The 14807-nt window shown below is 41.8% G+C and overlaps 2 protein-coding genes across 9 annotated transcripts in view; both read left to right on the top strand.

Annotated features, from left to right (window-relative positions):
* Positions 1-6531, top strand: part of PDCD2L (programmed cell death 2 like) — a 29727-nt gene extending 23196 nt beyond the window's left edge. The window contains exons 7-8 of one of the 3 annotated variants that reach the window (XR_005354777.1): positions 3664-3794; positions 6353-6492. Coding sequence is in view for 1 of the 3 variants with exons in the window: in XM_038529418.1 (XP_038385346.1) it covers positions 6353-6483 (131 nt within the window). In the remaining 2 variants the exon portion in view is untranslated. Of the gene's footprint in view, positions 1-3663; positions 3799-6352 lie in introns of all 3 variants that reach the window. The other 2 variants (XR_005354778.1, XM_038529418.1) reach the window with 2 other exon arrangements.
* Positions 6532-10678: 4147 nt separating this feature from the next.
* Positions 10679-14807, top strand: part of UBA2 (ubiquitin like modifier activating enzyme 2) — a 42886-nt gene continuing 38757 nt past the window's right edge. For 2 of the 6 annotated variants that reach the window (XM_038529411.1, XM_038529412.1), the window contains exons 1-3: positions 10679-10858; positions 13061-13144; positions 14292-14362. In XM_038529411.1, coding sequence (XP_038385339.1) covers positions 10721-10858; positions 13061-13144; positions 14292-14362 — 293 coding nt within the window. In that variant the 5' untranslated portion in view covers positions 10679-10720. Of the gene's footprint in view, positions 10859-11139; positions 11472-13060; positions 13145-14291; positions 14363-14807 lie in introns of those variants that run through there. The other 4 variants (XM_038529415.1, XM_038529413.1, XM_038529416.1 and 1 more) reach the window with 4 other exon arrangements.

Raw genomic sequence — 14807 nt, 5'->3', positions numbered from 1 at the left:
GAGAGAGAGAGAGAGGCAGAGACACAGGCAGAGGGAGAAGCAGGCCCCATGCACCGGGAGCCCAACGTGGGATTCGATCCCGGGTCTTCGCACCCTGGGCCAAAGGCAGGTGCCAAACCGCTGCGCCACCCAGGGATCCCTACCTGTTTGATTCTTACGGCCAGTTCTCAAACCCTCCTGAAGGTTCTCAATATTATTTTCCTCACAAATTGAACTCCAGACGACCTGGCTCCATGTTTATTTCCCTGAAGATGTCTCCTGTGTGCCTGGTTCTCCTGAACTAGTCTGAGCTCTAGACCCACACCGCTAGCATTGCTGTCATCCTGGGTCACCTTCTGCCTTTATTTTGGTATCTCTTTGCCCCCCTGCCAAGTGAGTCCCCCTGTTTCCTAGGACTCTTATCTTCCTCTTTTCTCAGCTTGTCCTTTCAGTTTTGATATAGCACTTCCTCTAGTAGTTTCCTGAGAATGGGTCATGGGAGATAGATAATTAAAGTATCCTATGGGTCTTAAAATATATTTATTCTATCTTTATGTTCATAACATAGTCAGATATGGGATCCTAAGCCATTAATAGTTGTTGTTTTTTTTTTTTTTCCAGAATTTTAAAGATTTCACCTCATTCTTTTTTTCTTTTCTTTTTTTTTTTTTTTTTTAAAACTACTCTACACCCAATGTGAGGCTTGAACTTACAACCCCAGGATCCAAACTTGCATGCTGCTCCTACCGAGCCCACCAGATGCCCCATATTACCTCATTCTTTTAGCATCCTGTGTTGCTATAGAAAGCAGTCACGTTCTGACTGGTAGTCCCTTGAATGAGAACCTCCTTGCTTCCAGGTTACTTTTAAAATCTTCACTTTCTCTTTGTTATTCTGAAATTGTGTATATTGTGCTAAGTACTTAGTAGGTGGTGTTTTCAGTTCAGACACTCCTGTCCTTCAACTACTAGGATGATTTTCTTCCATTTTTCTTGTGCCTTTATGGGAACTTCTGTTTTGATTCTGTTCTCTTTTGTTCTGATTTTTGCCTCACTTGGCAGGAATTTTCTTCAACTTTGTTCTTTATTCATATTTTTAGTTGTGGTTAAAAAATATATAACATAAAATTTAACATCTTAATCATTTATTAGTATGCAACTTAGTAATGTTTAGTTTATTCACATTGTTGTGTAGCCAGTCTCTAAGAACTTTTTCTTTTGCAAAACTGAAACTATAAGCGATAACTCCCCATTTCCCCCTTTCCTCAGCCCTTGGCAACCACCATTCTACCTTCTGTTTCTATGAATTTGGCTACTTTAGATACCTCATGTAAGTGGAATCATAGAATTTACCCATTGAGACTGCCTTATTTCACTTAGCCTAATGTCTTTGAGGTTCATCTATGTTGTATTATGTGTTAGAATTTCCTTTTTAAAGCTGAATAATAGTCTTTCATATGGATCTACCACATTTCGTTCATCTGTTCATTTGTTGAACACTTGGGTTGCTGCTTCTTGGCTATTGTGAATATTGTTGCTATGCATATGGCAAATATCTCTTCAAGATCCTGTTTTCAGTTCTTTTGGATATATATATATACCAGAAACAGAATTGCTAGATCATATGGTAATTTTATTTTTAATTCTTTGAGGAACCACTATAACATTTTCCATAGTGACTGCAACATTTTATATTTCTAGTCAACAGTATACAAGAATTCCAGTTTCTCCACATCCTCACCAACACTTGTTCTCTGTTTTTTTTGTTTTGTTTTGTTTTGTTTATAGTAAGCATCCTAATGGATGTGATGTATCTATTTTGGTTACAGTTTGCATTTCCCTAATGATTAATGATGTTGAGCACCTTTTCATATGAATTGGTTGTTAGCCATTTACATATCATTTTAGGAGAAATGTCTACTCAAGTCTTACTGTTCATTTGTAGTCAGGTTATTTGACTTTTTGTTGTTGAGCTGTAAGGGTTCTTTTTATATTCTGGATATGAACCCCTTACCAGATGTGATTTGCAAATGTTTTCTTCTATTTTGTAGGTTGCCTTTTCACTGTTAATTGTATCACTTGGTTCATCTAAGTTTTTAATTTTGATATATTCCATTTTGTCTATTTTCACTTCTGTTACCTGTGCTTTGGTTTCATATTCAGGAAATTCTTACCATTTACTTCCTTTTTTTCCTTTTTTTCCTTTTTTTTTTTTTTTTTTAAGATTTTACCTATTTATTCATGAGACACACAGAAAGATAGAGAGGCAGAGATATAGGCAGAGGGAGAAGCAGGCTCCGTGCAGGGAGCCCAGTGCAGGACTCGATCCCAGCACCCTGGAATCACGACCTGAGCCAAAGGCAGATGCTCACTGAGCCACCCAGGTGCCCCCATTTACTTTAAAAAAAAAAAATAAAGCACACAGTAAAGTATCCAGTCTTAAGCCTACAGCTTGATTAATTTTTACATAAATACACTCCTGTAATCACCTTCCAGAACGAGATAGAGAGTGTTTGCAGTGTCCCAGAAAGCCCCTTGGGCCTGCTTCCCTCTAAGGTTATCAGTCTCCACTGTTCTCTTAGGAATTTTGCCTGTCCTGGAACTTCACCCAAGTGGAATCCTATGATGTGTGACTTTTGGGCCTGAGTGCTTCTGTTTAACATTACATCTTTGTTAGTTTTATCTTCTAACCCTTCTTTTGAATTTAGTTTGGCTGTTCTATTTTTATTTTTCAAAAGCTCTTCCTTGTTCTCTGAAACTTTTTCATTCCACCTTTTTGTTGTGTTTTGTTTTGTTTTATGATTTCTTTCATATCTTTAAGAAGTGGTCCAGGGGCACCTGGGTGGCTCAGTCAGTCAAGTGTCCTACTCTTCATCTTAGCTCAGGTCTTGATCTCAGGGTCATGAGTTCAAGTCCCCAAAAAAGAAGTGGTTTGTTTTTTTTAGTTTTCACTTATTACCTACGTTGTCTATTTTTTGCAATTTTTTAAAATACTTTAAGTAATCTGTATACCCAACATGGGACTTAAACCTGTAGCCCCAAGACCAAGAGTCGTTTGCTCCACTGACTGAATCCAGACATCCCTTCTGCAATTTCTCTGATCCTCGAATATTATGTTGGAGTTTTTTGGTAAATGTCTGGTGAACTTTGGAAATCACTATTACAGCATTTTTCAACATAAGTTTAGTCATCATTCTTGACATTAATACAGATAAAAAGTTTAGATAGATGGCTAGAAAAATGGGATGCTGGAATGGATTCTTTTTACCTGGTCTCTAAAAGATCCTTCTGAAGCTAGGAGAATTATATTCATTCCATTTTTCAATTTTAGATTATATGTATTTGGCTCTTTACTACTGTAAGTAAGGAAATTTGCTCCACCTCCAAATATTTTAGTACTTTCTTTAAGGTTTTTTAATTTCTTAAACTAATCTCTGCACCCATCATGGGGCTTGAATTTATAATCCCGAGATCAGGAGTCACATGCTCCCCCAACTAAACCAGCTGGGTGCCCCATTTTAGTATTATTTTTACTTCATTGAGGTCTGTAAGTCTATACTCTGTCACCATGATTGTCATAGCTGATAAGCTTTTGTTCTATGTTTAAATGGTTTGTGTGCTCACACTATTCTTTTCTGTGAGCTTTTCCATTCCTGAATCTTTTATTTTGATTTTTCTCTGGTAGCTACAGTCTATCAAGTGATATATCGCCTCAAGGAGGGCTTATAAGGCTTATTCTTACTTCTGAATGTCTGCCTCTGAACTGAAGGACAACCCAGTATGAAATCTTGAGGTCGCACTTTCTTCCGAATGATCGTAGGTATACCTGATGCTATGGTCCCCTCGCAGTGAGAGCCCCTCTGGTTCTCTTGTTATTGCCCAGAGCCCCCGTCTCATGGGGAAGTATATTTTTCTCCAAATCCCTAAGATCTTTTATATTGCTACCTTTGGCATTGGGTGAAGTCTGAGGTTGGCCTGATTTCCCTCCCACTAACATTTGTGCTAGCACCTGTAGATTTTTCTTTATTTGTGAGGTCCAGTCACTTGAACTAACATGGTGTGCTATTGTAATGTTCCATAATTCTTTCATCCTGGGACACGGTGGATTTTCGGACCTGCATTTAATTTTTCTTTTCTTTTTTAAACTTCTTTTTTTTCTTTTTTAATTTTCTGAATATTTTTTCTGTTGCATATGTAGCTTTTCTACTGAAGCAGTAGCAGTTGCATTGGTCACCTTTTTCCTCTCTTGTGCTCACATCTTTCCTCTTTCCCTCGCATTTGCTGAGATTCTCTCAAGCCTTTCCTTTCTACTTGTAATGAGGTTTCACCTGTCTTTTGCATTCCTTGTGGCTTCTGGTGTTTTTCTTTTCTTTTTTGATTTTATTTATTTATTCATGAGAGACAGGGAGAGAGAGAGAGAGAGAGAGAGAGAGAGAGAGAGAGAGAGGCAGAGACGCAGGCAGAGGGAGAAGCAGGCTCCATGCAGGGAGCCCAATGTGGGACTCAATCCTAGGACTCCAGGATCATGACTTGAACCAAACAAAGGCAGACGCTTAACCGCTGAGCCACCCAAACATCCCTGTTTTTCATTAGATGTGTAATGGGGCTGTTTTGACCTATATCTTTTTTTTTCTTTTTTTTTTTTTATTTATTTATGATAGTCACACAGAGAGAGAGAGGCAGAGACATAGGCAGAGGGAGAAGCAGGCCCCATGCACCGGGAGCCCGACGTGGGATTTGATCCCGGGTCTCCAGGATCGCGCCCTGGGCCAAAGGCAGGTGCCAAACTGCTGCGCCACCCAGGGATCCCTTGACCTATATCTATATAGTTTCCTCTTTCTCCTGCCCCTTCCTCGCCCTTCTGCTGTGCCAGGTTCCTGGGCTCAGGCTTCATATACAGTACTCTGCTCTTTGGTTTCTTGTTCTGATTCCTTGCCTCTTCTTCTTTCCTACCCTGGTGGCTACCAGTTCCAAGACCCCAGCCTTCTGATCATTAGCAAACTGCATGTTGCACATTCTGGTTGGAAATTACCTCAGATTTGCCAGGTGATTCCTCCCAGATCAGCTCTATTTTGGCCTTGTTGCTTCTGTTTTTGATGCTTTTTTTTTCCATTATACCTGCCTGCATTTTCCTTTCAAGGTGTTTTTTCCTTTGTTGCTCCAAACCTGTTGTCCAACTCCTCCTATTGACTCTAGTTTTCCTATTCTGGTATCAGTAGGAGTTCTTGTTGATCCTGTTTTCTTGGTGTTATTCTTCTCAGCTCTTAGGATTGTGTGTGTGTGTGTGTGTGCGCGCGCGCGCGTGCGTGCCTGCGCACATGCACGCGCACTTTCTTGAAGATAGTGTTGTGTTCTATTAGTGTGGCATTTATTCATTTATTCATTCATTCATTTAAAGTGTATTTGTTTAATTTCTCTACCCAATGTGGATCACAAACTCACAATCCTGAGATCAAGAGTCATATGCTAAATTTACTGACTGAGCCAGCCAAGAGCCCCATGACATTTTTTTTAAAGGATTTTATTTATTTGAGAGAGAGCAGGGGAAGGGGCAGTGGGAGAGGGAGAGAATCTCAAGCAGATTCCACACTGAGCACGGAGCCCAATGCAGGGCTCAATCTTAGGACCCTGAGTTCATGACCTGGGCCAAGATCAAGAGATGAACACTTAACCGACTGAGAGCCATCAGGCACCCCCTCAATTTTTTTTAAGTAGGCTCCACCCCCAGCATCAAGCCCAACAGGGGGTTTGAACTCACCACCCTGAAATCAAGACCTGAGTTGATGTCAAGTCAGATGCTCAACCAACTGAGCCACTAGGCAGCCTCTGCCACCCCATGATATATTTTTAAATGATTTCCAGTATCCTAGACAGTTGTAATAAAGACTTAAAAGTATATTTTCCTGTTAATTCTGCTTTTCATCATCAGTGGTCCCCATTACTGTGGGAAAGAGTGTGACCAAAAGTTAGTGAGCACTGGTTTTGCTTTTCCTAATTATTTTTTCAGCTTATCAGGTAAAATCACTCCTGTAGCAACACGAGCTACCTTGATATTACATCATCTTTCTCCTTCCTTCTATTATCTTCTCATTGCTTAAACTCTTTGTTTTATAATGAGCACTTAAGATATGTCAGGCTCTGTTCTAAGTATCTTACCTGTGCTAGTTTATTTAATCCTCCTCACAGTAATCTTACCATGATAAAGTCATTATCACAGAGCAGTGAAGTCCCTTGGTCGGGTGGTGGAGCTGGGATTTTAACTCAGGTAGTCTTACTCCAGACTCTGGGCTCTTTCCACTAAGGAAACCTTCAAATATTGATTATATCTCCTAACACTTTCTCTGCTAGACTCCTGAATATGTTGTATCTTTCAGGTCTTTCTGTAGAATTTGGAACAATTCTAATTTACACATGTGAGAAGAGTTGCTGGCCTCAAAATCATCAGACTCCCATGGAAGAACTTTGTATTATACAAGAAGACCCAGATGAATCATTATTTAAGTAGAGCGTTTCCTTTTATTTATATAAATTAAAACAAATTTTTATGTCTGGATTTGTGTATTTTTCCTTCATTTTGACCCACAGATTATTAACTGTTTAAGTGCTGTCCTTTTTGCTGTATGGCACCTGTGCTGCGGCTACAGCAAGATTTAGAACCTTCTGGCTGTGAGCTGGGCTCTCCTCCCAGGGTCAGTTGCTTTTCTCCACAGTGACTGCTCCAAGCGTGGCTCCTCTCCAGCCCAGAGGTCAGGTGTTCCCTGCACAGGCAGCCTAGTGGGCTTTGTAGGAGGGAGAGCAGCTGAAGAGCCAGGGGCAGCTGTCAGCCTCTTCCCACTGCGCTCTGTTGCAGTCCCTGTATGCTGATCAAATCACGCAACTCTCCCCAGTTTCTTAAGGCTCCTACCCTGTGACACTTACTGTTTAGATCCGACTGGCGTCCTCCCCACCCTCACCCTGTCCTACCTTCTTCCCCTGCAGCTTCACAGCAAAGGAGTCCTTTCTCTATTCTGATTATTATCCCTCCTTTCAGATGTTCACTTTTCCAGTCTCCTTTCTCCTTTTAGTTTTTATGTCAACTCCTCCATTCTGCTACTTTGACAGCGGTATGAAGACATGCCCACCGACTGTATACAGACTTGCTATTTGCCTGCAGAGATGAGGAAACTGGTATAAACAATTTGAATTGCTACTTCTGGCAAATAACACATTAGGTCCAGATTATCATGACGTGGGGTTCTCCTGGGCAGTGTGTGACTGGTGGGAACGCCACCTGGTCCTGCCTCCCAGGGCACCTGGAGGAAAGTGGCTGGCTGGGTTCAAACTGAACTTGCTGGCAGTGAGGCTTTCAGCACAAAGGAGAAGAGGAATAATTTTCTCTTTACCCTTCTAGGTACTTACTGAGAATCTGTAAGAAAAGACAGATTGACAGAAGAAAAAGAGAAGTATATGTATACCTCCTATATAGATGGGAGATATCCAGCAAAACCAAGTACCTTCTCAAAATGGCCCAAGCTATTACGTCACATACCACCTTCAGCTAAAGACAAAAGAGAGATGTGGGGTGCACAGACCGGTCACAAGAAGTTATCAGGCAACACATAGCAAACAAGGGTAGCATTGTTAAATATTGTCAGGGAAAGAAGATAATGAGAAAGTAAGTCCAACATGAACCCATTCAAATGTAAAACTGTGGGGGTGCCTGCCTGGCTCAGTCAGAAGAGCTCTTGAGTTCTAGCCCCACGTTGGGTATAGAGATTACTTAAATAAAACCAAAGGAATTGAATGCATGAATGAATGAATGAATGAATGAATGAATGAATGAATGAATGAATGAAAAACTGCATGTTTTTACTTAGGAGACATAGATCAAGAAAGGTGTGTGTGTGGGGGGGTATGCACCTGGGTGGCTCAGCCAGAAGAGTATGTGAGTCTTTATCTCATCTGGGGGTTGAGTTTGAACCCCACACAAGGTGTAGTGATTACTTAAAAAAAAAAGACAAAGGCCATCAAGAGCCCTGAGGAGTGGGATTAGGCATGGGTGGGCCTTTCGAGCTTTCACTTCCAGCACTTGCATCCTATTTGAATTTGTTAAGGCATGCAAGCATTTTACACATTATACTCACACACACAAATCCACAAAGAAAAAGAAAAAGCCCTCAAAATTAGGTAACTGCCCAGCCTGGCCTAGGGGAAGAGAAGTGAGGCAGAGAAGCCAAGGAAAGGTGGTTCCCATTCACTGAGTGTCTAGAGGGATAAGTAAGATCAGCATCCTGGGAAGGGTCTTCTTTAGATTTAACTGCCACGATGGGGTCTTTGTAAAAGCTAACCCTGTGTAGGGAAGCAACATCGGCAGCCCACTTGGAGGGGTGCCTCCCGTGCACTTCCTGCACTCCTGCAAGGACCAGACCAACTTGGCATGTGGGTGGTGAGCCATGCAGCTGATGAGAAAGACCACAGAAGTCTAAAAGAATTTTCCTGTTTTCTCTTTACCTTTTCCAATAATTTTTTCTTACTGAATATATTTTATATATATAACATTGTGTAAGTGTACATACAGTGTGCAATGTGTTAACTTCATACATTTACGTATTGTGAGATTGCTGTTGTAGCAATATTTAGCATGTTAAAAAAACAAAGTTCAACTGAGTGTAAAGATCTAACTGGCTTTAGTCAATGATTCATGAGTCTGACAGCATCCCATCTAGCAAGTAGAAAGTTCTGAGTTGTTCAAAATAGACGTGTTGATAAGCAGAAGGATGGTGGGACAGGAAGTTACCTAACCTTCCTATGAGGGTCTTATCAGCCAGATGAAATCACTAGTGCTGATGGGGAATTTCCAGTCTGATTGGTTTAAAATTCCACTCCTAGGAAAGGCCAAAATTGCAATTAGGTTAGGTATTATCTCTTGGTTTGCTCGTTTGGGGCTTAGCACAAGTGACTCCATTTTTAGCCTTTTCTTTTTTACAGGTACCTCTATCACATTACATAATTATCTTTCTCTTTAGTATTTGGGATAATTTTTTTTTTTAATTTTAGAAGTAACATTTTCTTTGAGGAGCATGAGCATCTGGAAATACAAAAAAGCCTACAGAAGAAATAAAATTATCCACAATTCAACCACACACAGATACAGAAAAATGTTAACTGACTTTCTAACTGCTTTTTAATATATTTTTGTTTTTACAAAATTTAATCATATAAAGTTTTGTATCTTTTAACATTATATTGCATTATGTTGTGATGATTTTTGAATATTTCCAAATTACTTTTATTTAAAAAAAAAAAAAAAAAAAGACAAGCCCAAAATTGGGTTGGTTAGGCTAAGTCTCACATCACCAAGCAGACTTAATTACAGTTTCAGGCTCTCCCAGAAATGGAATCTTAAACCAGTCAATCAGGAATCGCCTGATCAGGGACGCCTGGCTGCCTCAGAAGATTGCGTGACTCTTGGTCTCAGGGTTGTTGAGTTTGAGCCCCATATTGTGTGTAGAGATTACGTAAATAAATATATATTTAAAAATTTTGGGGATTCCTGGGTGGCGCAGTGGTTTGGTGCCTGCCTTTGGCCCAGGGTGTGATCCTGGAGACCCGGGATCGAATCCCACGTCGGGCTCCCGGTGCATGGAGCCTGCTTCTCCCTCTGCCTGTGTCTCTCTCTCTCTCTCTCTCTCTGTGACTATCACAAATAAATAAAAAAATATTTTAAAAAATTTTAAAAGTTAGGTAATTACCTGATAGAAGGAAAGTAACCTTGCAGTAACAGACCCCATACTTGTAGTACTTCCTTGCTCCTTCCCCCTTGCAGCCATGAAAGTTTTTGTACCGCTCCTCAGAGCTCTTTTCTGTCTCCTAGATTGAATGGTGCTCAATTGGAATCGAGGTTTGCTCCAATAAACACATTTAAAAAATATGCCTCAGTTTATATTTTAACACCCTCTAGGAAAGCTTTGCTTTAGAATCCTTATCTATGGGCAACCTGGGTGGCTCAGTGGTATGGTGCTGCCTTCAGCCCGGGGCATGATCCTGGAGACCCGGGATCGAGTCCCACCTCCGGCTCCCTGCATGGAGCCTGCTTCTCCTTCTGCCTGTGTACACTCTCATGGATAAATAAATAAAAATCTTAAAAAAAAAAAAATCCTCACCTATAGCTACGGGAGTGCTTGTTTTCCTATCCTTTGACCACACGGAATGCCACACTTTTTCTTTTGCTGGATTCACAGGTGAAAAGGACTTAAGCACGGTTTTACAATTCTTTGATTACACATTGTAATGTTTATTGGTCATATGCATTTCCTTTGCGAGTGCCTGTTCACATCCCTGGCCTGTATTCGTTGTGGGGGGGTGGGGGGTGACATCTGCCCTCTTGTTAATTTGCAAGAACTCTTTACATACAGCGGCATCTATTTTCAAACGCGCACGGAAGCCTCGGCTGGGAGTGCAAACCCCCCAGGCTCACAAAGCCGGCCGCTGGGGTTCCCAAAGCCGGAAGCGGCTCCTGGCGCGTCGGCGACCACCACCACCAGGCCGGGGTCCGACGCGGCCGCGAGCGGGGCTTCGCGCAGAGCCCATCCTGCACGCGGCCGGGGCTCCCCGCGCGGCCCGGGCGTCGCCCGCTCGGCGCCAACGGCGGCCGCAGCGCGCAGGAACGGAAGTCGGGCCGCCCTTCCCCCACCTGCTTCCGGCCGCCGCTCAGTTCTCGCGCCTCCGCCTCCGCCTCCGCCGCGGCTCGTGGTCGTCCCGCCATGGCACTGTCGCGGGGGCTGCCCCGGGAGCTGGCCGAGGCCGTGGCCGGGGGCCGGGTGCTGGTGGTGGGCGCGGGCGGCATCGGCTGCGAGCTCCTCAAGAACCTCGTGCTCACCGGCTTCTCTCACATCGACCTGGTGAGGGCCCGGCGTGCGCGCGGGCTGAATGGCGGGCGGGCCTGCGGGGGGCCGGGGCGCGGGGGGCGGGCGGCGGGCGGCGGGGCGGCGGCGGGCCTGCAGGCCCCGGGGTCGTGGCCGCCCGCGGGGCCGCGCGGGACGCCGGGAGGCCGCGGGCCGGGGTCCTCCGGGCGCCCCCTCCCCCTCCCCCTCCCCCCGGGGGCAGCGGCGGCGCTGGGCTGGGGGAGCGGCCTCGCTGCCCGGCTCCCGCGGGAGGCGACGGTGCGCGTGTCGTGGGGGTCGTGACCGTTGGTGTCGGCGGTCACGGGAGCCGCTGGCTGCTGAGCGCTCGTCCCGAGCCCCACGCAGTTCTGAGCGGTTAACTTGCCTTAACGCATCTTCTCTTCGCTGCCCCCGTAAGGTTGCAAACGCCATTTTCATCCCCCACCCCCCCGCCGCTTTTTAAAAAAAAAAAGAAGAAGAAGAAAAGTGAGCTCTAGGAGCATTTTTTTTTTTTTTTAGTAACTTAGTGGCAGGACTGTTTTGGGACCGGCGCTCCTCTGCTGTGGGTATAATCCGCGTGACTGTCCCTGTTATCTCCGTAGATAGCCCTAAACATCCCCCCAAGACGTTGGTGAGGATTGTGACTCTTGGCACTCCTGTCCAGCGACTGTAATCTTAAATACTATTAAATGTAAACTTTTTTTTTTTTTTTTTTTTTAAGAAATTGGAGGTGTTAACGAGGAGGCTGGATGTGAGTTTAAGTCGTCTTGAAGGTGTAGTGGAAATACGGAATGGGGAAAAAAATAGAAGTGGCAGACTGAACTAAGAAATGATTTGGGGAGGGGGAGCCCCGGCTGGAGAATTTACACATTTTTCCTTTGGCTGTTAGAAGGGTAGCCTGCCTTCCCATCCGGTTCTGGACCTCAGATCCAGATGGGATTTGTGCCCTGAGCTGGTAACTGCTGCTACACGTTTAAAAAGAACCGTTTTGTAATAGGACAGTAGAGTGGGCGCCTGAAAAAGAAACGCTGATTTCTTTTTTTTTTTTTTTAATTTGATTTAATTTTTGTAATAAACGTGGAAAGTGCAGGTAGAAAATGTTTAGGTGGTTATATAATGATTTTTTTTTTTTTTTCAGAAATTATAACCTAAACTGTTAAAATGTTTCATGATAAGAACGTTTTGGTTACTCTATATAAGTGTGGAGTGGAATGAAGTCTTTAGTCGTTTTCTTCCATTATGTTTGTTTATTTATTCATGAGAGAGAGAGGCAGAGACACAGGCAGAGGGAGAAGCAGGCTCCATGCAGGGAGCCCAATATGGGATTTGATCCCAGGTCTCCAGGATCAGGCCCTGGGCGGAAGGGAGGCGCTCAACCGCTGAGCCACCCACGAATCCCCCGTTATGTTTATTTTTAAGTAGCAGTTAGTAATAGTTAAAAGGTGACACTACTTCTTTAACCTTGTGTAGACATTTTCTTTCGCAGCCCTTAGGTAATGATTATAATAAATGGAGTTGTGTGTGAATGAAGACTTGAACTAAAGCAGCAAAAATTCAGTAAATCTGCCAAGTATCATTTAAGATAAACAAGTCAGATTAATATATTGGGTTTGATAGTAATTAATTAGATTGATAGATAAATGAGTTATATATTTATTTTCAATAGACACATAATTTTATGCCATGTAAGGAATTTCCAAACATACTTGCCAGGATGATTAAACAAACAAACAAAAAAATGCATCCTTTCTAAAATATTTCTGAGAAAAATGTCTCTGAAATTAAATCCTGACTTTTTTTTATTTATTTTTATTTTTTTAAGATTTTATTTATTTATTCATGAGAAACACAGAGGCAGAGACACAGTCAGAGGGAAAAATAGGCTCCATGCAGGGAGCCCGACGTGGGACTCGATCCCAGCACCCGGGATCAAGCCCTGGGCCGAAGACGGCGCTAAACCGCAGAGCCACCCGGGCTGCTGTCGACTTTTTTTTTTTTAAGTCCCGCGTCCTTTTTTTTTTTTTTTTTTTTTTTTCTTTTTTTATGTGTTAAATTATTTTTATCAGTTTGACAATTTTAGTATTGCTGGTTGAAAGTGAAAAGCATTTTCTCTGCTGATGTGACAAAGAGCAAGAGTTTGGGTTATGAATGCTGAAGATAGTGGTATTGCTCAAACATACTAGAAAATTTGTGATTTATCTGGAGTTTATGCACTTGTAGATTGATCTGGATACTATCGATGTCAGCAACCTCAACAGGCAATTTTTGTTTCAAAAGAAACATGTTGGAAGATCAAAGGCCCAGGTAACTTTATTTTTCTTATACTTTTTGTCTTTATTCATTAATATTTGTGCACTTCGGTGTATCTTCTCTTTATGGTATCAAGTTAATTGGGACTCTTCAGTAGGAGGGAGAATTGGGGGAAGCTGCCTCTTTTTACTTCAGAGATTGTGAAGAGTAAAAAGGTGTAAGGAATAAAGGAATAAAGTACTAAAGACTACATCCTCCTGTTGTAGGGTGTTGAGGAAATAGATGTGCTCTACCTGCTCCTGTAAATGGTATTCCCTTCATATTTAGATTTCTCATTGTTTGCTTAGGGTGAGCTTTGTTCCAGTGTTTCCTAGAGGTTGACTGCTCCTGTATTTGGGGGCAAGAGAAGCGACAGCCTCTGCTCCTGTCTCTTGTAGAAAAAGCCTTCCCTGAGGTTCTAGCCACCTTGGCTTTTCCTTAGTGCCTTGAATGTTCCATCTTGAATCAGGGTCTTAAAAAACATATTTTTACTTTGCTTTTCTCCCAACCCTTTTGGCAAACTCCCACTCTGTTCTCTTTTTTGGTTTCCAAAATTTGGCTTCCTTCTCTAGAGATACACTCCAAATAAACCTTCTAGACTAAGTCAGACCTTCCTCTTATACAATTTCTACTTTTTTTTTTTTTTTTAAGATATTTTTATTTATTTAAGTAATCTCTACACAACGTGGGGCCGGAACTCAAAACCCCGAGATCAAGAGTAGCCCGCTCTGCGGACTGAGCCAGCCAGGCGCCCTACAGCTTCTCCTTTTTCTCTGTATCATTTATCATAGTTCATAGTTCTGTTTATCTACACTAATTAACGTTACTTTGGTTTACTAAGTGCTTCATACAGATGCTGGCACAAAGAAGATAGTAAATGTTTTTGAATGAATAAATGACACTTATTTACTGCATTTTATATTCTTGTTGATGCTTGCTCTTCATGTAGATGTGTATAAGGGAAGGAGCCAGCTCTCCTTTTATTTTATAAATATATATCATATTTTAATCATTGAAATTCACATTTTTACATTTCTTTAGTTTTTAATATAAATAAGATATGTAAGTAGGTGAAACAGTTTGTCATCCATAAATAAACTTGAAATACAGAGAATTGTAGCAATTGAGTAAATTAGTAATTTAGTGTTGTTTGTTTTTCCAGGTTGCCAAAGAAAGTGTACTGCAGTTTTACCCGAAAGCTAATATCATAGCCTATCATGACAGCATCATGAAGTATGTTCTAATTATTATGTTGCAAAACTGTTGTTTTGTGAATTAAACTTTGAAAGTATAAGGTATTTTTGTTAACTTGATCCAGGAGTTTGAAGTCCTTCTGCTTTTAAAAATGATTTTTCTATCCTAATTATAGAGAACAAACTGCTGGTTATCAGGGGAGGTGGATGGGGATGGATTAAATAAGTGATGGGGATTAAGGAGGGCACTGTGATGAGCACCAAGTGTTGTGTTGTATGTAAGTGTTGAGTCACTAAATAATATACTGTATGTTAACTAATTGGGATTTAAATAAAAACATGAATTATTTTTCTAGATAAAATGTCATAGCCTGTACCCACATAATAAGTAGAGTTTTTATAAATAGTTTATATAACGGATTTAAATGAGTTAGAGACAAAATATTTTAATATTTTAAATAAGTTACTGAAACACAGGGCCTTAT

Source organism: Canis lupus, chromosome 1, assembly GCF_011100685.1.
Source record: "Canis lupus familiaris isolate Mischka breed German Shepherd chromosome 1, alternate assembly UU_Cfam_GSD_1.0, whole genome shotgun sequence".
In the NCBI taxonomy this organism is placed as follows: domain Eukaryota; kingdom Metazoa; phylum Chordata; class Mammalia; order Carnivora; family Canidae; genus Canis; species Canis lupus.
Note: the sequence above shows the minus strand (reverse complement) of the source record. Positions and strands in the feature narration are given on the sequence as shown.